At 47.2% G+C, this 25,617-nt stretch overlaps 2 protein-coding genes across 12 annotated transcripts in view; one reads left to right on the forward strand and one right to left on the reverse strand.

The window, feature by feature from the left end:
- Positions 1 to 4,694: 4,694 nt before the first annotated feature.
- Positions 4,695 to 22,843, forward strand: impg1a (interphotoreceptor matrix proteoglycan 1a). Its single transcript, XM_040160288.2, has 17 exons — positions 4,695 to 5,008; positions 6,359 to 6,580; positions 6,828 to 6,994; positions 7,818 to 7,855; positions 9,725 to 9,765; positions 9,918 to 10,093; positions 11,105 to 11,254; positions 11,757 to 11,815; positions 12,560 to 12,580; positions 13,652 to 13,842; positions 14,000 to 14,055; positions 14,507 to 17,927; positions 18,103 to 18,650; positions 20,687 to 20,906; positions 20,985 to 21,192; positions 21,567 to 21,648; positions 22,076 to 22,843. The coding sequence occupies exons 1-17, from the start codon at positions 4,945 to 4,947 to the stop codon at positions 22,082 to 22,084; spliced, it is 5,673 nt and encodes a 1,890-aa protein (XP_040016222.2). The 5' UTR covers positions 4,695 to 4,944; the 3' UTR covers positions 22,085 to 22,843.
- The window catches only part of myo6a (myosin VIa), a 34,452-nt gene continuing 31,285 nt past the window's right edge, over positions 22,451 to 25,617 (reverse strand). For 6 of the 11 annotated variants that reach the window (XM_078093378.1, XM_078093377.1, XM_078093386.1 and 3 more), the window contains 2 exons: positions 23,756 to 23,974; positions 22,451 to 23,612 (listed from right to left, as the gene is read on the reverse strand). In XM_078093378.1, the coding sequence (XP_077949504.1) occupies positions 23,413 to 23,612; positions 23,756 to 23,974 (419 nt within the window). In that variant the 3' untranslated portion in view covers positions 22,451 to 23,412. Of the gene's footprint in view, positions 23,613 to 23,755; positions 23,975 to 24,998; positions 25,026 to 25,617 lie in introns of all 11 variants that reach the window. The other 5 variants (XM_078093376.1, XM_078093385.1, XM_078093383.1 and 2 more) reach the window with 1 other exon arrangement.

Genomic DNA, 25,617 nt, shown 5'->3' on the forward strand with positions numbered 1-25,617 from the left:
GCATCGTCCCTCTGAGGGGACATATTCCCTGCATCCGAGGCTCGAAGCTAAATATGGTGCTGATGAGGAAGCTGAGGAAAGTTCAGCTTTTAGATGGAAAAAGGGAATTCCTCCTCTGGGTCGCATCATAACGGCGTTTATTCAAACAGTTCACACGATGTCCTACGACCAAGTCCTGGTTAGTTAGTTAGTTAGTTATTTGCTAACTAATTTGCAAACACAAAGTGTTTGTAGCCTTCAATGTTTTGCAGTTTCACACCTGTGGATTGTTCTTCCCCTCACTGACTTCATTAAATCTCCGTCATTTGCATTCTGCTGTTTTATTTTTCCTTCTTTTAGATGAATAATAACGAGGAAGCTGCGGAGCCTTAGCGGCGTTACACACTGAGGAAATGAGCTTTCCGTTAATCCTTTTGGTCTTACCCGAGTTATTCGCGTTCTCAGCTCTTAAAAACATGTTATCTGTGTTCTCCACAAAGACTAGACGACAATAATCTGTCTGTTAGGACGGGACATTTGTGTTTGATGATGAATCATCAACACGGGACGTCGTGAGGTCGTGTCTCTTTGTGATGTAGATGTGAAGAATTAAAGCCTTTTAAAGAACACGAGGTGCTTTTTATCAGGAATCAGGAATCGGGAAACATTTATTGCTATAATATGTCAGACATACAAGGAATTTGATTTGGCGGTTGGTGCATACGACAACAAGACAGCAGTGCACGAGGAATAAAATGAAATACAATTCTATGGGTTAGTGGTATAAAGCTATGGCTTATTTTAAAATAAAAGAATAAAAGTTAAAGTTAAAAAATATTTAAAAATTAAAAAATAAAGTGCATCAGCACAGGAAGTGACCAAAGTGACAAGTGAAAAGTGACAAATGAAAGTGACGTGTGCAGAATGAAAGAAAGTGACCGGTGGAATGTCAGAGTCAGTCAGTGGGGAACCGGGCTCGGTTGATGAGCCCGACTGCCGACGGGAAAAAATGCCAGATGGAAGGGGCACAAACAGTTTTTGTCCGGGGTGAGAGGGGTCGGCTACGATCTTTTTGGCTCGCTTCAGGGTCATGGAAGCAAACAAGTCCTGCAGGGACGGCAGATTGCAGCCGATCACCCTCTCTGCAGAGCGGATGACACGCTGCAGCCTGCCCTTGCCTGATGTTCAGCTCCCACTTGAGGTCCTGGGTGATGATGGAGCCCAGGAAACGGAAGGAATCCACAATAGTGACGGGGTAGTCACACGGGGTAAAGGGGGAGGGTGGGGCTCTGTTCCTCCTGAAATCCACAACCATCTCCACTGTCTTCAGAGCGTTGAACTCCAGGTTGTTCTGACTGCACCAGATGGTCAGACTCCCATCTGTATGCGGACTCGTCCCCACCAGAGATCAGTCCAATGAGGGTGGTGTCATCCGCAAACTTCAGGAGCTTGACGGACTGGTGGCTGGAGGTGCAGCTGTTGGTGTACAGGGAGAAGAGCAGAGGGGAAAGAACGCAGCCTTGGGGGGGAACCGGTGCTGATGGTCCGAGAGGCTGAGACATGTTTCCCCAGCTTCACGTGCTGCTTCCTGACAGACAGGAAGTCTGTGATCCACTTGCAGGTGGAGTCGGGCACGTGCAGCTGGGAGAGTTTGTCCTGCAAACTCTGTCCACCTGTTGGCACTTGAATTCTTCATTTTCAAACAATGAACTGCAGCAATAATGAATGCTCAGTCAGTCGACTAATTGTTCCTCCGTTTGAGGGTCGGTACGATACAAAAGAGCCAAAACATTGTGTTTCTGCGAAGAGACTCACAGCCAGATGTGTTTCCATTCCACACTGGTCCTTTCCTCCTTCCTGCACAGGAAGTCGTCTCATCACCGCGGTAACCGATGAGCTCTGAGTCCATTCATCACGCTCACCTGAAGCAGCTCCCAAGTGGTCCGGGTGAAAAGCGGACTCATTAGCAGGTGTACCGGGTCGCTCTAATGGCTCTAATGGCTCTCATTGATTAAGTGGCTGAGACGCAGGTTTAGGTGGAGGACTCAATGTGGTAAATTATCCCAAAGCGAGAGCTGCACTCATAGTGAGTACAAGCACACGTTTAGAAGTATAAATAATAAATGAATGTAATGAATGTGAATGTAGAATAGATGTTAGAGATGAATCATTAGTTATTTTGTTCTTCTTAAACACACATTCATCATTAAAACATAATAATTAAGAGATTTTTTTAATCCATTAATCCGTCCATTTAATCCATTTTTTTCATTAAAAAAAAAGTAAAGTAGAAGCATGACATTTAATATTTGTGATCAGAGCGTTGAAATGTATTTTTGGCTGGAGGTTCTCCGGAGGTGGAGATAATCACGTAAATGCAGATAATCAGTGGCGCCGTTCAGCCACATGGTGACACTTTAGAATAGAAACTACCCGCCATCTAAAGAATATTCCACAATTGACCTTTAATTAAGTTTGTCCACAGACTCAACAGGTATGCAGCCCCCCCCCCTCCGGTAAAACACGCAGCGACCAGAGCACAGAACACCAGCAGCAGAAAACATTTTCAACAAAGGAAAGGTGTGATATGTCGCTTCTTTAGCCGTCAACTGAGAACAAAACTGTAACTGGAAATATCTCAATTCTATTGGCTGTGACGAGTCCAATGAGGTGCTGACCCATCGCAGAGAAAGAGCCATACTGACAGGCCATATATATATATATATATATATATATATATATATATATTGATCTACATACCAAAACATACCATAAACAAATAACCTAGAGGACTAATAGGAGGAAGGTGTCACCCGTGTTGTTGCGGGGGAGGGGGCGTTTGGCATTGAAAGGTGAAACAAAGAGTCTCAACGGACCAAATTAAACGGATTATCCGTGTTTCCCGTCTGGGCGCGGTGGGATAAACAGCAGAACGTGGCTTATTGGAAGAAGCCTTTGAGCTTCCCATCTAAACAAAGGTCTAATAAACACGCACAGTTCCACTTCAGGGTCTCACTTCCTTATTCCCTGGTTTGTCTGATTGCTTTATCAATATCAGCTTTGAGTTTTTAATCAAATGTTTGAGCTGGATTGTAAATACTTTATTATTATATTAATAATAATAATAATAAGTGAATCTGGTTTCAGTGTTTCCCTAAATACATAAAACATCAAAGACGACAGATATCAAATATATCTTTAGTACTAATACAAATAATTCTAGTACTACTACAATCACTACAAGTACTGCTACTGCTACTAGTTTATGGTACACTGAGGTACACCTCTACTACTACTACTACTGCTACTACTACTACCACAACTACTACTACTACTACCAACAGCAGTTAGGCAACCACCTGATACTAGTTCTGACTTTGATACGTCTTCTACTGCTGCCGTAACTACTACTACTACTACCACAACTACTACTACTACTACTACTAGAACTGCTGTCCGACACAGAAGCGGTGAGATAAACAGGACGTGGGTTGACGGAGGATTACAGATTAAAATTTGTAATCTGCTTTTGCCTTTCTGGTGGAACTCGCTGATGTCTGAGCTTCAGCTGACCTAAAACCAGTTAATGCCTCAACTTTCCCCCACTTGTTCTCACCAAGACATCACTTCTCCTCCCAGACTAAGACGTCCTCCTCCTGAAGTACAAGGTTAGAGGACGCTAACAGCTTTCTGTTTTTTTTTAGATCAATCACCAAGGAACAATATATCGATTATCTGATTGTTGGAAAGCCAAACATGCCCCGCCTCCAACTCCTCAAACGAGTCCCGCCTCCAGCTCCTCAAACATGCCCCACCTCAATCTCCTCAAACGAGCCCCGCCTCCAGCGCCTCAAACATGCTCCTCAAACATGCCCCGCCTCCATCTTCTCAAACGAGCCCCGCCTCCATCTCCTCAAACGAGCCCCGCCTCCAGCTCCTCAAACATGCTCCTCAAACATGCCCCGCCTCCATCTCCTCAACGAGCCCCGTCTCTATCTCCTCAAACGAGCCCCGCCTCCAGCTCCTCAAACATGCTCCTCATTATATCAAAGTATTGCTTTATTCCTCAGAGCCAGACGTCAGTGTCAGTGCACACAAGGCAATCGCAATCTATTTATTAAACGTTTATTAAAGGAAAAAATTACAAATTTCACGAGACAAAAATAAGTGAAACTAAAGATTCAAACCTTTTTAATCTGAACCGATTGAAGTGCTGATAAGAAGCACTCTGACCAGTATAGACCAGTATAGACCACAATAGGACAGTATAAACCTGAATAGACAAGAATAGACCAGTATAGACCAGTGTAGACCAGTACAGACCAGGGTAGACCAGTATGAACCAGTATAGACCAGTGTAGACCAGAATAGGACAGTATAAACCTGAATAGACAAGTATAGACCAGTATAGACCAGTGTAGACCAGTATAGACCAGTCCCACTGGAGCAGAGTTGAGGATGTATTCTTTGAATGGGGATCTGGGTCACATCCCTCCACCTGCTCAGAATCGATAAATAAAGCAGAGGGGAACACCTGAGTTAGGGAAGGCCTGGAGGTGGTGGCGGCAGAAACACTGGTTGACGTGGTTGACAGATAACTCCCCCCTCCCCCCCACGACGCCCGCAAGGAGCCACTAACAGGATGACGCCAGCGCTGAGAGGGCCGGGGGGGTAAAGACGGATTATGTCTGAGCGCTAGATAAACAGATTATTCTCTTTTAACCTCGTCGCCGTTGCTCCCCGCGGCCCGGAGAGGAGCGGCGCCGCCTTCATCGCCGGTTCTTTCAGCCGGAGCTCGGAGGCCTTCGATGAATCCGTCGCCGATGCAAACAAAACCCACCGCAACCGGACTCCACCCAATGGGCTCCACCTGAGCTAGAGGACGCTGCCTCGCCTCCCCTCCCCCCCCCACCCTGCTGGATTTAGCTTTTCCACGCTCACACTTTTGGGAATTCTGGGCCCACAATGCCGTGGGAGTTTGGACTCGCGCTGCTGTTCGTCCTCGTTGCTCAAGCCGCTGGAATTAAAGGTAAGCCTTGTTTTGTTCTCCAAAAGAGCTCCAATCCTTTTTTGAGGCGTGACGCTTTAAGTCTCGAAAAAGACGTCCCAATGCTTACCCACTTTCACCCTTTGCAATGAGAAGAACGTTCTGAATAGTCGGGCGCGGGCAGATAGCACGATTTAAAGGCCGTACACTTCACAATGCAAAGCAAAGCCTATTACGGTTGCGTAAGTTCTTGGCTGTGAGACCTCCAGTTTGGATCAAACAGCAATGAGTGGATTGAATCCCTTCGTCCTCGTCTTCATTCACAGCCCGAAGACGTCGAGCGTGCAGGAGGACGGTGGACATCGGCTCGGCTTGGTGACAGCTTTGACCCAGCGAGGGCCCAAGAGACAGGGTGTTGATTAGAATCCTGTCTCATGACATCGCTGACCGTTTGGCTGAATATTAAAAATAAAAGCAAACCTGCTGCAACTCTCAGCGTCAGAACATTTGTTAGTGTGTTGATATGAATTACATCACCCACTTACCCGCACCCCAAATGTATCTGCTAGACGATCAGAAGCATTTCTAGTGGCAGCACGCCGCTGTTTGGTGGATGCTTTTATTTTGAAGACCCTTCAGGTACAACAAGTGTTTTTATATTTAGTACGAGTGGGCACGAGGAGGGAGAGCCAGCCCCCGAACCCCGGCAGGCGGATATAAAAGAGCACCCTCCGCTCTATATTAAAAGGTTTATATAGAAAAAAAGGGTTTGATCGGCCATGGCCTGAGTGTGTGTTGTGAAAGAGGAAAGTCTCATTTCCTGTCAGCAAAGGTTGCATCAAAGGTTCAGAGACTGAACTCTTCAGCGAACGAGGTCCTCTAGCAGAGAGGTCTGAAAAACACTCAAAATAGGTTTCTATCAAGAAAGAAGAAGGGAGTGGTGAAGGTGAACTGGAGCCACCAACGATCCTCCATGGCTCCAGAACTCAAGGGTTCTTCTTTGGCCAATCTACCCGTATTAACAAAAACAAAACAACAATGTCCTCATCCTAAACATAACCTACGCCTCGGTGAACAGTCTGTTAAAAACAACCACAAATAACAAGTGACATCAGCGCTGGTTTTCCTTTTAAAATACGATACCAACATTACTGCGTTTAAGTGTAACGTCTCAGACCGTTCAGCGCTGTTGCCGTTGTTTGCACTGTTACCACCATTAACACTGTTAGCACTGTTACCGCCATTAACACTGTTAGCACTGTTACCGCCATTAACACTGTTAGCACTGTTACCGCCATTAACACTGTTAGCACTGTTACCACCATTAACACTGTTAGCACTGTTACCGCCGTTGGCAGCCAGTCTGACCTTCAATCTTTTAACCGCGTCCAGATGGCGGCGGCGGGCCGGGCGCGGCGCTAAGGCCTGCGGCCGGTGGGCGGGCCCGCCTGGCGGAGCTGCTGAGGGCGTCCCCGCAGACGGAAGGCTCAGGGTTCCAAGTGGCCCGACGGCGACCCAGGAGGTCAGTGTTCCTTCACGCCGGGGTGAAGATCTGCCCCCAGGAGACCCTCAACGAGGTGCTCGCCAGCCACCAGGGGTATTACCAGCTCAGAGGTACTCCATCTACCCCACGCCATGCAGCTGTGTTTGTGTAATGCTCAATGTGGCCCCCCAACGCAGACGTGAGCTTCACATCTAGATCTCTGTTCTGCAGCTCTGAATACAGCAGGTCAAAGACATCTTAAAGTAACTGTTAGTGGTGCATTCAAAGACATCCGGACCTCCCAGACCGAGAGTCCTTCCATACTAGTGGATAGAAGACTTTCCCTTCTTTGTTTAAGTGTGTGTGTCTGTTTGTTAGTCTGCCAGGAAGCCGTGTGGGAGGCCTTCAGGATCTTCTTCGACAGGATCCCGGGGACCACGGAGTACCAGAAGTGGGTCCACGCGTGTCAGCACGAGTCGCTCTGCATCTCCGACCTCGCCAGAAACTTCAGCGGCTCGGAGGAGCACATGATCATGATTCACAGGGTGAGACACATCAACAACGAGCTCGTGCTGATGGATCTGCTCACGCCTGTTTTATTGTTTCCACAACACTTCAAGTTAGGGAGACAATGAAATGATATATATATATATATATATATATATATATATATATATATATATATATATATATATATACACATTATCTTTGAATGAATCTAGTTTGAGTCAAATGTCGTCCATAAGAAAACAATTTAGTGCTTTCAAAACCTCAAAAGGACGCAGGCAGGGAAAATAAGCATTTAATCAATGTTATTGATTTTTAATTGAACAATGATCCCATTGGTTGTTTCGCTGCCTTCATATCGCGGTATGTTATGAATCATAACACAGTAATGGTTCTGATGATTAAAAAAAGAACAGGCTTAAAGTTACTAAGCCGTACTTTATCGTATTTGATTTGTTTTATTAAAATAAAAAATGTCTGTTTTAGTAAAAGATACAAAAAACAAATGAGATCAACAAGTAAATGAATAAACAAGCAAACGATTAAAATAAAATGGCAGTTTTAATATTAAACGTGAAGGAGTCAAACAACATAAAATAAAATAGTTGAAAAACAAAGTGAGTGGCTTAAGTGACCCTTTAAAAGAAGACAAAGGTTCAACATTCACACACATTTCTAAATGTACACTGTGGATGTTTGATGGTTTTAAACTCCTGTTAGATCACAATAAACCCACAAAGAAAACAAACACAACACAACAAATCAGTTCAATCCGTCATCAATGTAAAAGCAACAAAAACAACACAATCATTGTAACAATTAAAAAGTTAAAACCTGTGTTTGTGTGATCGTTGTTCACAGAGGATGAACCGGATGAGAGACAGGACGCCTCCATCAGGGTAAAGACCAGCGTCATCAGCTCTCTACCCCCCTACCTCTCTCTCTCTGCCCCACCCACTGCCCCTCCCTCTACCTCACTCTCTATTCTCTACCCCCCCCCATAAAGACAACCTGGGTGTGGAGCGTGGTCCATGATAGAGGGGTACATGTGAGATAGAGAGGGGCAGATAGACGTGTACAAGTGAGATAGAGGGGGCAGATAGAGGGGTACATGTGGGATAGAGGGGGCAGATAGAGGGGTACATGTGGGATAGAGGGGGCAAATAGACGTGTACAAGTGAGATAGAGGGGGCAGATAGAGGGGTACATGTGGGAGAGAGGGGGCAGATAGAGGGGTACATGTTAGATAGAGGGGACAAATAGAGTGTTACATGTGAGATAGAGGGGGCAGATAGACGTGTACAAGTGAGATAGAGGGGGCAGATAGAGGGGTACATGTGGGATAGAGGGGGCAGATAGAGGGGTACATGTGGGATAGAGGGGGCAAATAGAGGGGTACATGTGAGATAGAGGGGGCAGATAGAGGGGTACATGTGGGATAGAGGGGGCAGATAGAGGAGTACATGTTAGATAGAGAGGACAAATAGAGTGTTACATGTGAGATAGAGGGGGCAGATAGAGGGGTACATGTGGGATAGAGGGGGCAAATAGAGGCGTACATGTTAGATAGAGGGGACAAATAGAGTGTTACATGTGGGATAGAGGGGGCAGATAGAGGCGTACATGTGAGATAGAGAGGGCAAATAGAGGCGTACATGTTAGATAGAGGGGACAAATAGAGGCGTACATGTTAGATAGAGGGGACAAATAGAGTGTTACATGTGGGATAGAGGGGGCAAATAGAGGCGTACATGTTAGATAGAGGGGACAAATAGAGTGTTACATGTGGGATAGAGGGGGCAAATAGAGGCGTACATGTTAGATAGAGGGGACAAATAGAGTGTTACATGTGGGATAGAGGGGGCAAATAGAGGCGTACATGTTAGATAGAGGGGACAAATAAAGTGTTACATGTGAGATAGAGGGGGCAGATAGAGGGGTACTTGTGAGATAGAGAGGGCCAGATAGAGGAGTACATGTGAGATAGAGGGGGCAGATAGAGGCGTACATGTGAGATAGAGAGGGGCAGATAGAGAGGTACATGTGAGATAGAGGGGGCAGATAGAGGGGTACATGTGGGATAGAGGGGGCAAATAGAGGCGTACATGTGGGATAGAGGGGGCAAATAGAGGGGTACATGTGAGATAGAGGGGGCAGATAGATGGGTACATGTGAGATAGAGAGGGGCAGATAGAGGGGTACTTGTGAGATAGAGGGGGCAGATAGAGGGGTACATGTGAGATAGAGAGGGGTAGATAGAGGGGTACATGTGAGATAGAGAGGGGTAGATAGAGGGGTACTTGTGAGATAGAGAGGGCCAGATAGAGGGGTACATGTGAGATAGAGGGGGCAGATAGAGGGGTACATGTGAGATAGAGGGGGCAGATAGAGGCGTGCATGTGAGATAGAGGGGGCAGATAGAGGGGTGCATGTGAGATAGAGGGGGCAGATAGAGGCGTGCATGTGAGATAGAGGGGGCAGATAGAGGCGTGCATGTGAGATAGAGGGGGCAGATGAGTGCTTGAAGACAAAACAAACAGACTTTTGTTGATTTGTTTACATGAAATAAAGGATTGGTTTTAACAGAACACGGAGGTGTGTAACGTCACTGGAGTTATTTATGATCCCTTTGAGATAGTGGTCAACCAATCAAGCAGAAAGAATCAATTGAGCTTTATCCATATTTTTAAACATATTCATCAAATCCTGTTTTGTACATGATACCCACATGTCATTTTTTGTTTTTCATAACGGCTTTTGTTCTGCAGAAGAGAGGCGCCGCGAGCACCACTGATCCCTGAGGGAGGAGGTAGGAGCTCCTTCTCTATAGATTTATTTATGCCTATCACCAGATTATTAGGTCATGATGATGTCATGTATGGGTCTCTGAGATACATATTGAGCTTTTGAGTGTAAAGTAGAGATTCGAGAATATTCCACACGCTTCATTCCTGACTTTAGGGGCAGAGGTTCAGACCGTCGCCCCGCCGAAGACCCCCCCAGAGGCCCCCCCACCCAGCATCACCCCGACCACCACCCTCCTCGGCCCTGTGAGCGTCGCTCCGAGCCCCGAGCCCCAGCCGACCTGGTCAGCCGAAGTTGAGGAAGAGGATGAGGAGGAAGAGGAAGAGGACGAGGTACCAGCATGCACTTACATCTCCACGTACACTGCAGGCCAACAGGGGGAGAAATCTCCTCCGTCCGTCTCTTGGCAACAAGTCACATGACACGTAACAAACGTTGGGCCGTCGCCATGAGACGCTTCTGATGACGTTTAGCGAGTGACCACTGCAGCACTTTAAAACAGCACGTCCACGTCAGTCACTTAGACTCAATGGAAAATCCAACATTCGCTCCTGGTTCTTCTCGTTGAGGTTGTCGGCGTGAAGAGGAAAGTGAGGGGTGGCGGTGGGGTTGGTACAAGCCGCTGGTCGCTCAGAGCAGGTTCTCCTTCCTCTGACACGTTTTTTGTTCGGTCCGCTGATTGAAACTGGCCTGCGATGCATCTCGCTGAAGATTTCCTTTGATGCCTTCCTGCTCTCGACACAAAGCACTTTAGGGAGGTTCAATAATCACCTCCTCCAGAAAACCTCCCTTATTTCTCAGGCAATCTCCTGACTGGATTAGAGAGCAGCTGCAAGTGACATGGAGGTGGTGCCCCCCCCCCATCATTCCAATCATCCTCAGACATCTCCAGGCCCATTCCGCTCTGATCATTTTTTATCTATTTGTGATGCAACATTTGTCAGCGAGTCCGTACGGATTCAGGAGAAGCAGAAATGAGGGTGAAGATCTCAAACGACCACATTTCAACTAAAGAACTGTGAGAAAATACATATTTCAAACTAATAATAAATCAATCGTTTCCTGGTCGATGGCCAGATGTTCTTTTCTAATAAACTATAATTGCTCATGCCTCGCACCAAGTGCACCCTGGGAGATTGATCATGTGACCGGCCACACGCAGTCAATCACTCGATCGATCAATTACTGCCTCCACCTGTCTGTCAATAGTTGGCTTGGCTCTGAAGGAGTTCGTCTGAATCCTCTGAAGATGGAGGCTTGGTAGAGACGTTGTTTAGTCCAACAGGACAGATCTGTCCTCGGTGGAGAACTTGTCCCTCTGACTGCTGTTTGCCCTCCCGAAGGACACTGAGCTTCCCAACGTGGTCCCAGAGGCTCCGGTGGAGCAGTTGGTGGAGTTCAGCATCGACCTGGTGGATCCGGGTTACAGAGAGCTGCTGGACGACCCGGACTCCCCCCAGTACGTGGACCTGGCTCACCACCTGCAGGACCAGGTGAGTCTACTGTCAGCAGGCCTTTGCCCCTTCGACGATTGTTTCATCTTTATGATCGTTCTAATTGGTTTTCCAGACAAAAGAGACAATTCTGCTACTTGTAGGGACTTTTCTCCAATACAAAATGTCCCCTGTCCCCATGAGTCCCTTTCCACGGGAGTCCCTTTTCATATGAGTCAGTCCACACGTCCTTGTCCCTGACCTTGAAGTAGCTTACGACAGAGGGCCGGGAGTTCATGGCCGGAGAAAGGGAGAAGATTACCCACAATCCACTGTCTCGTTAATTGAGGCCCTCAAATAGAAGAGCGGAGTTCCTCCGTGCCCCCCGCCCCCCGTGGAGAAGACTCTTTTAGAAAAAGCGTGGGGATAATTTGGAGTCGCACGCGATGCGCAGCGGGAAGTTAGTTCTGCTTATGTCACAACTCCCAAAGAGGCTTTCCATGTCACGCTTCTCTTCTCACGTGCTCCTCAACTGCTTCATCTGGGCACTTTGTCTCTACAGATGCAGCATGCGTTTGACAAGCTTCCAGGGTACAAAGACATCCACGTGCTGGGGATCAGGTGAGGCCTGAGCATGGGGTGAACCGTCTACATATATGTATACTAAATACATAATGCATATGCATACATGTGTCTGTCATACTGTTTTGTGTCTGTGCTGTCTATGTCTCATCATTGTAAATGAGAATTAGTTCTCAAATAATCTCAAACGTCATAGATTTCAAAAGTTTTTTTGAAAAAAAATATTTTCACTCGTTATTGACCAAATCAACATTTTAAATGAAGTTTGAATGAACCTTAAAAATGGCGACAACATTGAAAAAGGGAACCTGTGTTGGTAAACAAAACTTGAAGTAGATAGAGTATTATTATTTAGTTGGTTTTCTTTGCTTTAAAGATGAAACATTCTGCTTAATCCCTCATTTGATTTTGGCTTTTCCTTCAAACATCAGATCCTCAGAGTCCTGATGGCATCTCTCAGTTGTTAAACATTTTAATTAAGGATGTTGTAGCTCGTGTTTTTATCGTCTTCTATCCTGAACAGAAATATTGGAACAAAAAAAGCAACCGTTGAAACGCTTCAGCTCCTTGTTGTCAGCGACTGGTGCAGAGCAAACACGGAGCTAGAAGAGAGAGAATAGTGGACAGTCAGGTGACATAAAGACTCGTGAGGAAGGACCACGTGGATCTGCTCTGGGATGGAGAAGGACCCAGAGCCCCTTGTTGTCCACATGACAGAGACTCTCATGATGGTGGTCTCCTTCCTGTAACACTTATTTCTTCTTCTCTCCTCCCTGATGCAAGCGAGACGCCGGACACCGAGGGGTAGGTCGTCCGTTGTCATAGAAATGTGCTAACAGATGTATTTATGAATATTGGACACATTATTATTAGTTATATTACTTATTATTCAGCTGAAATTTCCAGTGGTAGCGGCAAGACGGGGAGGCGCATGGATAGTAGAGTTAACTTGCCTTCCCCTTTGGGCGCTGTCACGGCCGATGACACAGATGTTTTTTATTTTAGGTGGTTGATCTGGTTTTAAGAGCACAAATATAGTTTCCTAAAGGCCAATGTTTAGGCCAATTTCTTTTAGCTCTGTTTTTGGCCTCCACCACCTCCGGAGGGAAATATCAGACCCTTCACCTGCAAAAAGCTCCACTACGATCAGCGGATAGTCTCTACCTGCGTCTGACTGCAGAGCAGGAACTGTTTATCAGAGCTTGTTGGATAAAAACATGACAGAACAGAATGAAAACCAAGAGATGAAAAATGGCAACAAAGCTCCTTAGAACTTCACAGTTTGTCCACACTACAAGTAGTTCTCTCTCGTATAAAAGGCCCTGATCAGTGGAGCTGTCGAGTGATTGACGTCCGCTGGGGAAAGACACACAGGAGGCATAAAGAAACTATTCTGTGCATCAGATAGTCAAAGATGTCTGAATTGAAGGTGTGTGAAAACCGAGACAAAAGGGAAGAGAGCAAAGGAGTTTTTCTTGTATTTGGGGGAAGGTTAATTTCCCAAGAGGAAAAGTTCAAGGCAAATTTCTCTGCTTTGAGAAAATTAGTTTAAAAGCCTTTTAATGTGTTAGCTGCACCCACACGCCTCCACCCGCCTCTACCCGCCCGCCTTCATAGGCGCGGAATAAGAAGTAAGCGCAGCAGCTGGGGACAGAAGTGACGACTCGATGCTGCAGCAAAGGGTTCTACCTGATCCTCTCGTACAGCAGGGGCTTGTACAGCAGCAAACATCTAAAAACATCAGGGAGTCCTCTGTGTAGAGCGACCCGAGGTGTGTGTCCACACACTCCGTCAGAGAGAGTGTGGACACACACCTCGGGTTCTTCAGCTCTCACCAACGACTGAGAGGATGCGATTCTTTCTCTGTGACCTCAGGCCCGGGGGAATCTCCGTGCATTACTCTCTGGTGTTCGAGGTGAACTCTCCTAAAATCGTCTCGACGGGTTCGGAGGCGACCGGCGCCCCAGAGTCTCCGGTCTTCTCTGGCCTCAGGGAGATGGTGGCCAAGGCCCTGCGGGAGGAGGCGTCGCTGCCCATCGATCTGGACTCGCTCAACTTCCAGCCAGGTGGGTCGTCATCACTTCCTGCGCTGTGTTTAGTGCCTTTACCCGAATGATACTGCGTTGATGTCCTGAACCTCGACTGTCCAAGCTGTCGAGCAGAAGGGAATAATGAATAACATCTAAAGATTGAAGGGGCTTTGTCCCACTTTGTTCTTGACAGAAGCGGTCCTCCTGCCGGCGCTGACGGCGACCTTGACGCTTGAAGTGGAGAACGAGGTGAGAGGTTCCATCGATGCTACTAGACTCAGTGAGAGTAAGAAGACTTTAATGTGGTTGGAAATAGAATGAATTATACATATATAGAATTATGTATAAAGTACGTGTAGACAGCCTGCAATATCTTGTGTATGATCATTTATTAAAATAACATGAAAAAGAAGGTAAGCTGCTGTTTGTTCATCAGATGGATTAATTAAAAAAAACATCACAGAGGTCAAATTTCACTGTGTGTTGTTTACAATGTGTGATCTAAACGTTCATTTACATGATTTATATTTTATATTTGACCTAATTGAATCAAAACGTCCCCGCATGCTGTTTTAAGAAAAAGGCTTACTGATCTCAGCCCAGAATAACTGAAGCTTTTGGAATTCAAGAGAGACGTTTTGGGGATTCTGCTGACACGGCGCTGTGCTCGGGCATTAATCACCGACTCCTCTCCCCTCAGTCCAGCGAACCCGACTCACACAACGAGTTCGAAGTCTCCCCCGACGAGCCGGAGGAGGATAAAAGTCGCCCCTCGCTTCCCCTCCCCCCACAGGAGAAGGAAAACGCCCTTGTGACGCTGCTCGATCCCGTGACCGGTGTGACGGCCTCGGAGGAAGACAAGGAGGTCGAGGAGGAAGAACTGCCCATCATTACGCACGAGGTCGAAACCATTCATCACGAGGAAACGGGCGAGCTCGTGAGGGACTACATCCCGACCCCCCCCGTGGTCCTGGAGACGGACGCTACGCACCGGAGTCCGTCCCCCAACGTGATATCGGAGGAGGACCTGACTCCCGCCGACGAGGACCAGGACAGACCCCGGACAGACCCCGGTCTGGATGGCGTGACCCCGACCCCACAGATATTACTGACCACAGCTCCCGCTGAAGTGGAACCGTCCGACGTGGCATCAATCACGACCCCTCCAGGTGCCACAGGCCAGCCGGCCACGCAGCCAATAGCGACCTCTCAAGAAGACGAAGATGTGAACGTTCTCGAGGTGCTGCAGCCAACATCTGAAGACATTACAGTTTATGAAACGGAGGATGGGAAGTCAGAGGGGACGGAACCTGAGCTGGAAATAGTCTCAGAGCCAGAACAAGAAGCACCTGATGCTTCAGAGCCAGAGGAGGACATAGCTGAGGAGAAAGACATAGCTGAGGAGGAGAAGGACATAGCTGAGGATAAAGACATAGCTGAGGAGGAGAAGGACATAGCTGAGGAGGAGGACATAGCTGAGGAGGAAGACACCATTAATGTTTCAGAGACAGAGGAAGAAGTAGCTGAAGATCTGGAGGAGAAGAAGCTCAATGAGCATTCTGAACAAGAGGCAGAAACACACGATAGCTCAGTTGAGATTCTGCATAATGACGGAGTGGACATTCTGCAAAAAGAAAAGGAAAGTGTTGGAGGTGAGGTCCACAAGGAATCAGAGGAGAATATATTTGATGTTATGCATCCAGGTCCAGAACCCAAGAGAGATGAGGTTTCAGAAAAAGCTATTGAAAAAGAGTCAGGGGTCGGTGGGCACGTAGATGAGGTCACAGAGGCGGTTGAATCTGAAGCATCATGGGAAAATGAACCTAAAGTTCCCGAGGTACTAGTACCTAAAATTTCTGAGGAAGTAGTACCTAAAGCTCCTGAGGAACCAGTACCTAAAGTTCCTGAGGAAGCAGCACCTGACGTTCCTGATGAAGTAGTACCTGAAGTTCCTGAGGAACTAGTACCTAAAGTTCCTGAGGAAGCAGCACCTGACGTTACTGATGAAGTAGTACCTGAAGTTCCTGAGGAACTAGTACCTAAAGTTCCTGAGGAAGCAGCACCTGACGTTCCTGATGAAGTAGTACCTGAAGTTCCTGAGGAACTAGTACCTAAAGTTCCTGAGGAAGCAGCACCTGACGTTACTGATGAAGTAGTACCTGAAGTTCCTGAGGAACAAGTACCTGAGGTTCCTGAGGAAGTAGTACCTGAAGCTCCTGAGGAACTAGTACCTAAAGTTCCTGACGAAGCAGCACCCGATGTTCCTGAGGAAGTAGTACCTGAAGTTCCTGCGGAAGCAGCACCTGACGTTCCTGAGGAAGCAGCACCTGACGTTCCTGATGAAGTAGTACCTGAAGTTCCTGAGGAAGCAGCATCTGAAGTTCTTGAGGAAGTAGTACCTGAAGTTCCTGAGGAAGCAGCATCTGAAGTTCCTGAGGAAGTAGTACCTGAAGTACCTGAGGAAGCAGCACCTGACGTTCCTGAGGAAGTAGTACCTGAAGTTCCTGAGGAAGTAGTACCTAAAGTCCCTGAGGAAGTAGTACCTGAAGTTCCTGAGGAAGTAGTACCTGAAGTTCCTGAGGAAGTAGTACCTAAAGTTCCTGAGGAAGCAGCACCTGACGTTCCTGAGGAAGTAGTACCCAAAGTTCCTGAGGAAGCAGCATCTGAAGTTCCTGAGGAAGTAGGACCTGAAGTTCCTGAGGAAGTAGGACCTGAAGTTCCTGAGGAAGTAGTACCTGAAGCGCCTGAGGAACTAGTACCTGAAGTTCCTGAGGAAGTAGTACCTGAAGTTCCTGAGGAACTAGTACTTGAAGTTCCTGAGGAAGTAGTACCTAAAGTTCCTGAGGAAGCAGCACCTGACGTTCCTGAGGAAGTAGGACCTGAAGTTCTTGAGGAAGTAGTACCTGAAGCGCCAGAGGAACTAGTACCGGAAGTTCGTGAGGAAGTAGTACCTGAAGCTCCTGAGAAACTAGTACCTAAAGTTCCTGAGGAAGCAACCTCTGAAGTTCCTGAGGAGGTAGTACCTGAAGTTCCTGAGGAACTGCTACCTGAAGCACCTGAGGAACTAGTACCTGAAGCACCTGAGGAACTAGTACCTGAGGCACCTGAGGAACCAGTACCTAAAGTTCCTGCGGAACTAGTACCTGAAGTTCCTGAGGAAGTAGTACCTGAAGCTCCTGAGGAACTAGTACCTAAAGTTCCTGAAGAAATAGTACCTGATGTTCCTGAGGAACAAGTACCTGAAGTTCCTGAGGAACTAGTACCTAAAGATCCTGAAGAAACAGTACCTGATGTTCCTGAGGAACTAGTACCTGGAGTTCCTGAAGAATTAGTACCTGAAGTTTCCGAATTGGAAAATGTGGTAGTTAATGTTGTGAAACCGTTAAAAGAAGAAGAGGTGGAGGAGATTTTAAAATCAGATGAGGAAGTTTTGGAGTTTCCAGAAGTAGATGAGGAAGTTATCAAAAGTCCAGTTGGCAAATTGGGACCGAAATCACCACCAGAAGAGGAAGAAGATTTAAATGAAGTCACAAAAGCCGGAGATGAGGTGGTCCAGACTGCAGAATCAAAGGAGCCAGAAGATGTTTCAGAACCAAGTGAAGAAGTCTTAGAGGACGTAGAGATACTTTCAGAAGAAGAAGCGGATGTACCTCAACCAGAAAAGGATGTCATTTCATCTGTAAAAGAAAAAGAAGTCGTCCCAGTGACAGAGAAGGAGGCGTCAGATGTCTCTGAGAATGAACAAGAGGAGATGGTTGAGAGTCCAAAGGAAGCCACAGAACTAGGAGAGGGTCATGTAGCACCCCCTGCAGAAGAGTTACCCGAACCTTCAGAGCCCGAAGAGGAAGCAGGAGTTGATTTCCCAGAACAGAATCCAGAGGAGGTAGACAAGCTTTTGGAACCAGTAGCAGATGAAGATGTGTCGGAGCCACCAGGCGGATCCATTAAAACCCTCGACCCATTGGACCAGGAGGATAACCTCGTACCCATAGACCTCCAGCCCTCTGAAGACGGTGAACCTGAGCATCCTGTCGTAGAAGACTCCTCTATGGAGGAGGAGGAGGTAGCCGTCCCACCGACGGAGGCAGCAGAGACCGATCCACAGTTCGATGTTGTAGCAGGTGAGGAGTGAGCGGCGTGGAGATACATAAATAAACAAATCAATGTTCTGTTCTTAGCTTTGCTTTACAGACGAGATATTCTACATAACATCACACAGGACTTACATTTAAAATACCAGTTCAGTGGATTCTGTAACATTCGCTGCACGCTCATGACTCTATCGATCCTTTCCAGACGACCTCAACTCATCAAAATCGTCCCCAGAAAGAGACGCCGCGGCTCCGGACTCCTTCCCCACCCCCCCGGCAGCCGAGGTGCCCCCCGACCCAACGATAGACTCTGGACTCTTTGAGATAGAGGAGCAGCCGGTCGTCCCCTTGGCTCCTGGGTCTCCAGAGGACGACGGTGCTGCGGCGGTGGTCGTCATCGACGAAGACTTGGGAGAGGCGGGGCCAAAGGCGGGCGGTGGCCAAACCGTCCCGCCGGTAGCCGCCAAGGACGCCGTCGACGAGGCGGTGCTGGACCTGACGGTGGAGTTGGATCAAACCAACCCGGCGACGCCGGACGAGGGGAGCGGCTTCCCTACCGCTGCAGAGGAGCGCGGCGTCACGGCCCCGCCTCCGCTGAGGTACCTGACCACGCCGTCCATGACCACGGCCAGCCACGGCCGCGAGCTGGTGGTATTCTTCAGCCTGAGGGTCACCAACATGGACTTCTCCGAGGACCTCTTTAACAAGACGTCTTTGGAGTACCGATCACTGGAGGGCACCTTCTTAGATGTGGTGAGTAGGGAAACCCATGTTTATATAAATCTATATATGTGTGTGTGTGTGTGTGTGTGTGTGTGTGTGTGTGTGTGTGTGTGTGTGTCTGTAGATATACAGCTACATATGGACGTGATGTTATATCCACACTAGACACAGAGCACATTTCACTTCTAAAATGTATTTTGAAATTGTTAAAACATTAAAGGATTGTGGTTTCTGTCACATCATTATTCTAAAACATGAAGATAAAAAAATATAAAATAAGTATTCAAAGTACTGCAGAAAAAAACTTTGGAAAAATGAAGTCTACTAAATGTGTTTGGATGTTGTTAAGATTTCAGTCATTTCTTTTTTTCTGGGCCAAGTAACTGTTCCGTCACAATAATGAATGTATTAATAATAGTAGATAGTACATTACAGATTAGTGGCTTTCATACCGGAGTGAGGGAGTCGAGTCCTTTCAGGCTCCACAGTAATCCAGCAATACGCTACGAGGAGGGAGCTCATAAGTGAACGGGTTCAACAGGCAGCAGAGAATCTATTTCACACAAACATGTAAACAGAAGGACTCAATGTCAGAAGCCTCATTTTCAGCTGCTATCCAAACTCTACCTGAAATAAACCTTGTGCAGAGCGGCGATGGCTCCTCGCTGAGCACGAGGACTTTTGGATCAGAGTGACAGCGCGAGAAGCTCTTCTCTGGAAACAAAAACACATTAGAAGAATTTTAATTAGACAATTAAAAACATCTAGCAGGCAAACATCTATAATTCATTTTATTTACAGTCCCCGCGTGATTCATTAAATCCACTTTTCTCACCACTTAACTCTTCACCGTCATCATCGACCAATATCTGCAAAACAAAACCGTTGTCTCTCTGCATAAATAGTACAGGTCCTCCCCTTGACTCTGCACTCCTCTAAAAGCTGCAGCTCATGGGGTCGTCGTGGCGCAGGGGTTAGAGAAGGTGTGCTGGGAAGCACAAGGTTGGTGGTTCGATTCCAGGCTGCCCCTTGTTCCATGTCGAAGTGTCCCTGAGCAAGACACCTAACCCCTAATTGCTCCCCGGGCAAAAATGTGAAAAAAAGCCATGGGTTTAAAGTGTAATGTAAGTCGCTTTGGATAAAAGCGTCTGCTAAATGACATGTAATGTAATGTAATGTAACTATCGGTATTGGGACGTTCCCAGTTAAAGGTCTACCAGTAAGCTCCCAGCTGGAGAAACATGCAGAGAAAGATTTAACATGGTCAGCTTTGGATAAATAAACGTAACATTGATGAGCTCTGTGTTCACGTTTCCAACATAAACAAGTCAATGGCTAAGTAACACTGATGAATCCACTCAGTCGACCTGCAGTCCGTCACAAAAACACACAAAACACACAAATTAAGACGAAGCTCTGCAGAGCCTAAAGCAGTTTGTCCCATTGACTTCCATTTAAAGGGGAAATGTGTGTTCTGTTTGTACGATTTACAGGCTCAAGACTTAATTCACTGAAGTGAAAAAGCCAAGAAGGGACTTTGTCTTTTTAATGATTGTAACGTGATGTAAATCAATAGGGGAAAGAACTCTTTCTCTTATTGATACGCATCCATTTGCATTGCAGTTGATCTTTTTCTTTTGTTTGAAAAAGTCTGGAATTTTATAACGTGCAGTATTTAATACTTATTTGTGGAATAATGCTTGATGCTGAATAAAAAATATCCAATCTATAATCTATATGTAGCGAAAAAGGAAGGCCGTGTGTTGGATTTATATGTTCCTCTGTTGACTCCCCTTCATTATGAATCCTGAAACTCATTACGGAATAAAACCGTTATCACCCACCAATCACTGCGACCAGCAACGAGCCGACAGCCGACTGTTTATGGGGAAACTAAAATCCCCCCAAGAGGAATCGTTCTGCAGGATAGTGGCTCGTTTTTTAGGACATTTGGATTCTGTCGCGATGTAAGATAACGGGTTTGAGAGATCTCACCTTCACTTCACCTCTAAGATATTAGAATGAACACAGATTATAATCATTAAACCTGTGCCCCCCCCCCCCAGCTGCTGCCGTACCTGCAGGCCAACCTGACGGGCTTCAGGGACCTGGAGATCCTGAACTTCAGGAAAGGCAGCGTGGTGGTCAACAGCAAAGTGAAGTTCAACAAGTCGGTGCCGTACAACCTCACCGAGGCCGTCCAGGCGGTGCTGGAGGAGTTCTGCTCCGCCGCCGCCAGGGAACGCCACATCCAGATCGACACCCGCTCCCTGGACGTGGAGCCAGGTACGCGGCAGGAAACGCCTCATTGGAAGACATCATGATCCCGATGAAGACTAACATGTTGCCCCCCCCCCCCACCAGCTGACCAGGCGGGGGCCTGCCGGTTCCTGGCGTGCGGCGCCTCCTCGCGCTGCGTGGTGAGCGGGCTCACGGGGGAGGCGCGCTGCGTGTGCCAGCCGGGCTTCCTGTCGGTGGACGGCCTGCCCTGCCGCAGCCTCTGCCTACTGAGGCCCAACCACTGCCGGGGGGGGCGATGCCAGGTGATCCCAGGCCGCGGGGCGGTGTGCAGGTAAGGACTTCCCACTTGGAAAGATTTAGTGAAGCTTTGGAAGAGGAAAGGTTAGAAGGTCACCAGTTGTTCCTCTGGGGACCATGATCGGTCGCTCAGGGCTTTTCTCATGATGCTCCTGTGATGTGAAAGACCTTCCCGGATCGTTAAAACATCTCTTCTTATCAGATCGTTAAAACATCTCCACTTCTTCTCAGATTGTTCAGTCCTACAGCTGCCCTCCGCTGGGAGGTGTTAGGTTTGGAATACGGCCAGGAACATGTCATCTCATGAATAATTACGCTGGCATCTCGTGCACAAAGGGGCGGAGCCTCTTGTGCAGAGTTGCTGTAGCTGCACTTCCTCCTTCACACCTCCAGCTTCTCTTCTTATAGATCCAAACACGCCGCCCCCCCAAGGGCCCCACCAGCTCAGGAAACACATCGGACTGCACCTCACCTGAGAATACTCCAAAAGGTGAGTGGAGGACCCTCAGTAATACTATTCTATACTATCTATACCATACTTCTATACTATTCTATACTTCTATCTCTTCTTACATTTCTTCAGGACTGGTTGGAATGTAATGATTGGAACCATGTGAGGATTTATACTGTTAAAATAACATAGCATCATACTTTCGTCACTACAAGGCTCATTTAGGAGTTTTATGACATTTTGGCACTTTTATAACTGTAAACTTTCATTCATAACATACAACATTTGGATAATTATATTATACAATTTGGTCTTTACCACATTCGGACATTTAAGAAGGTTTCTATAGGTTGTTTTATTACAATACTCTGGTACATAGTACTACTACTTCTAATGATAATATACAAATTTCTTTGGATAATATCTGTTAATGTACTATTTCAGTGATCTCATATTTCTTCTTCAGACTCGATGAAACTCGTCTCCTCGGTGAGAATCGGCTGAAGAGCTTTGGGGACATTTTAATCCCTCAGACGCCCCCTCCCTCCTCCTCAGGACGCTCTGTCAGTCATTGTCATGGCGACGGGGAGGAGCCTCAGCGGTTGTGTAGTGACAGATGACATGATGACATCATGGAAGGAGGAACTTATCCTCTTGTATTCTTCATGTAAATAGACTAAGCAGACTTACAAATGTTTATTGCATCTTTTGGTGTGTGTGTGTGTGGGGGGGGTTACTATTTAAAGTGTTTAAGTATCCTTTTTGTTTTACCTTCAGTCTTACGATGGTAGTTACCGTGTTGAACCTTCGTCTTGTAGTGAAGAGGAAGACGAGTCGGGAGGAGAGTGGAATGCTTTTATTTATCAGTTAGAAAAGTGACAAAGGCAGCGCTCCCCCAGGAGGGACGATTGTAATGTGAGCAGCACAGGGGGCTGAATGGGGGGGGGGGGGGGCTGAGAAGGTGGCCCTTCACGACTCAGACAGGAAGTCCTCTGATCAGATTCGACCTTTCACCCCCTGGAGGTGAAGCCAGAGGAGGACAAACATGGCCGCCATCAGGATGTGTGACATCACAGCGGATGAGCGTAGAAACACTTTTATTCCAGAAATTAAACCCTCACGTTCCAGTTGACACAAAATATTCAGCTTCCAGTTCATGACATTTAAACAAAGATTCCTTGATTCAACTGATCAAAAGATTCAATTTGTAAAGATATTTATTTCTGATCCCGTCTCACAGCCTGCGAGCGTTTTGCATATTTATTTCACATCTTTTTCTGCTTTTATATTAACAAGCCAAAGGAAGTGATCACAGAGGAACACAAGGGCTCAAAGTTGTTTTTCTCTCATTAGCGTCAAACGTTAAATCACACAAGAAGAAGAATCAATGAATCAATCAGTTACAAAAGGTTAAAAGAACAGGTCAGTGTAGTCGTCACGGCGACGGATCCCCGGCTAGCTGTTAGCCACGCGCCGGTGAGACCAGTGTCACAATCAGGAATGCATAATTAGAGATTAGGTCTTCTCGTTCGGGGGGGGTCCTAATGTGGCGGTTAAAGTAGCATTAAGGCCTCAAAGTAAAGACTCAAAGTAAAGACTCAAAGAAATGTGGGGAAACAAACCAGATGGAATAATTTAGTCTGATCTTTCTGCATCAGGCTTAAACCCCCCGACCCGCCTCCCCCCCGGGAACCAAGTGCCCACACGGAAAGAGACCCCCCCACCAGAGGAGAAGCTAAAGGACCCGTGTGTCTGGTAGCAGGTGCATTTGTCCCTTTGTTTGCAGTGAGAACCCCCCCCCCCCTACTTGAAGGCGCTCTGCAGCATGGCGGTGGCGTAGGTGGGGCGCGCCTGCCGGCTCTCGATGGCGCCGCGGAGGTACTGAGTGCCGCCGCAGCGATCCCAGATCTCCTCAAACTGGCGGGGGAGGATCTCGGCTCCTCTCTTCCTGGAGAGCCCGGTCTCCTCCAGACTCAGCTCGCACATCTCCATGTCGTCCTTCCCTTGGGGGACATTTATATGTGTATCAATACGTAATGCATGTATGTGACAACTTTCTATTAAAAGCTTTAACGGAAATACTTTATATGGATGATATTATGAAAACGTTTCTGATGACCCCCCCCCCCCGGCGGCGGCTACCGACCTGCCACCAGCACGATGGGGTGCTTATCAGGGTGCAGCTCCATCTGCCGGGCGATCCAGGGCCCGTCGAAGTGGGCGTACCACCAGCCCTTCTTCTTGCCCTGGGGGTCTTTGTACTGGTCCCCCGGGCGGATGAAGGGGATGCGGAAGTATCGCTGCTGCCGGTTCATCGCCACCTCGTGCTGCCGCGCCGGGATGGGCGGAGCAGAGTTCTGCTGGGCTGTTGATTGGACGGGATAAGAAAAGGAAAAAGCGTTATAGAGCGGGAGTGGGCATGTTTACATGCAGAGGGGTCTCAATATTTGTACACGTTTAATAAAGTTTTATATTTTTTATCCCCAAAAGTCCAGAGCCAATAAGCAGTTAGCTTAGCAATGAAAAGTACAAACAATAATCTCCCTCACAGGAAACGGCACACGGGTTATTGGGAGGGGGGATGAGGGGGGATTGAAGCATCACAGATGTTCATGGAGGAGTTTGCATACTCGTGCGAAACATTTAACACATGATCGGCATCTTTCTACAAAGTGGAGACGAGTCGTAGTTTGAAAATAAATTTGTCCTAATCGTCTACGGCACGACTTCCTCGAGAGCCAATGAGGCCGCTTCACTTGACCATGACATCATGACGCCCTCACATCGCCATTCCAACGGAGCGAGGAGGATACTTGGATAAATAGGAGGATATAGGATACTAGGATACCGGATACTAGGATACCTATAAAGGATACGAGGATACCTAGAAGGATATAGGATACTAGGATACCTATAAAGGATATAGGATACGAGGATACCTATAAAGGATATAGGATACGAGGATACCTAGAAGGACATAGGGACCCTTGGGGTCCAATTGTGTTTGTGAATGCTTGGATGGCAGCGAGTTGGACGAACTGACCCTTTAATACTTCAATAACTGAAACATGAAATATTAACTTTTTCATGACTAAGCGTAAGACCTAAAAATCAGCAGTCGATCTCCCAGCAGACCCCCCCCCCCCCCCCCCCCCCGGCAGATATCGCCCATATGGCCTCTCCAGAACAAGCAAACGTCTCAATCGAGAGCAGCGGTTGCCATGGAAACCCCATCCACCATCCTCCACCCACTTCACCACCAGCAAAAGGGAACTTGTGAGTGGCAGAAACCAGAAGCAGAGAGTGATTCCACCAGTGGGGGAGGGAGGGGGGGCAGGGGGGTAAGCTCAGCTGCTGTTAGTGGCGTCACACACTGGAGGACCACTTACATGCTTTGTTCACAGGAGGAGCATGACCTGAAAGTAAACATGACGGGTTACACAGACGGACAGGAAGTGAGCACAGACGGGGGGGGGGCAGAGACACGACGTCATAGTCGGGTTATTCATCGGGAGGTGTCGAATATCTACACTTCTGAACGTCCAGCTTCAACCAGTGACTCATACAACTCCAAACATCGCAGCTACTTAGTGACCACGCTTCATTGTCCCCTGATGTCCACTATTTTGTCCTCACTGTCTCTACTTATTGATCACGCTTCATTTTTGCATGATGTCCACTATTAAGTCCTCATGTCTCTACAGTTTAATTATCAAACCATCGAGAACATGTCTGACCTCTGACTGCCCGTGAACACAAGTACCCGTCAGGTGGAGGTGTGTGTGTGTGTGTGTGTGTGTGTGCAGTCACACAATAGACGGCTCCCGAACAAGGGCTGTCTGTCGTCATGACAACGCGGCAACGTGCAGCACAAAGAGTCTCTGAATGTCCACACTGGAGTTTATGAAGAATGGTTAGATAAGGAAAAGGACACAAAGAGAATTAAAAGGTACAAAAAGAAGAGACAATATAAGAAAATATGAGAAAGACAAAACGAAGAGAAAGACA

This window comes from Gasterosteus aculeatus, chromosome 18 (genome assembly GCF_964276395.1).
Source record: "Gasterosteus aculeatus chromosome 18, fGasAcu3.hap1.1, whole genome shotgun sequence".
Taxonomy (NCBI): domain Eukaryota; kingdom Metazoa; phylum Chordata; class Actinopteri; order Perciformes; family Gasterosteidae; genus Gasterosteus; species Gasterosteus aculeatus.

Excerpts from the sequence above, each read along its gene's own strand:
- impg1a (XM_040160288.2), top strand. The coding sequence starts at position 4,945 with ATGCCGTGGGAGTTTGGACTCGCGCTGCTGTTCGTCCTCGTTGCTCAA. Across the intron at positions 9,766-9,917 it reads ACTGATCCCTGAGGGAGGAG|GGGCAGAGGTTCAGACCGTC; the intron begins GTAGGAGCTCCT and ends TCCTGACTTTAG. Across the intron at positions 13,843-13,999 it reads CTCGCTCAACTTCCAGCCAG|AAGCGGTCCTCCTGCCGGCG; the intron begins GTGGGTCGTCAT and ends TGTTCTTGACAG.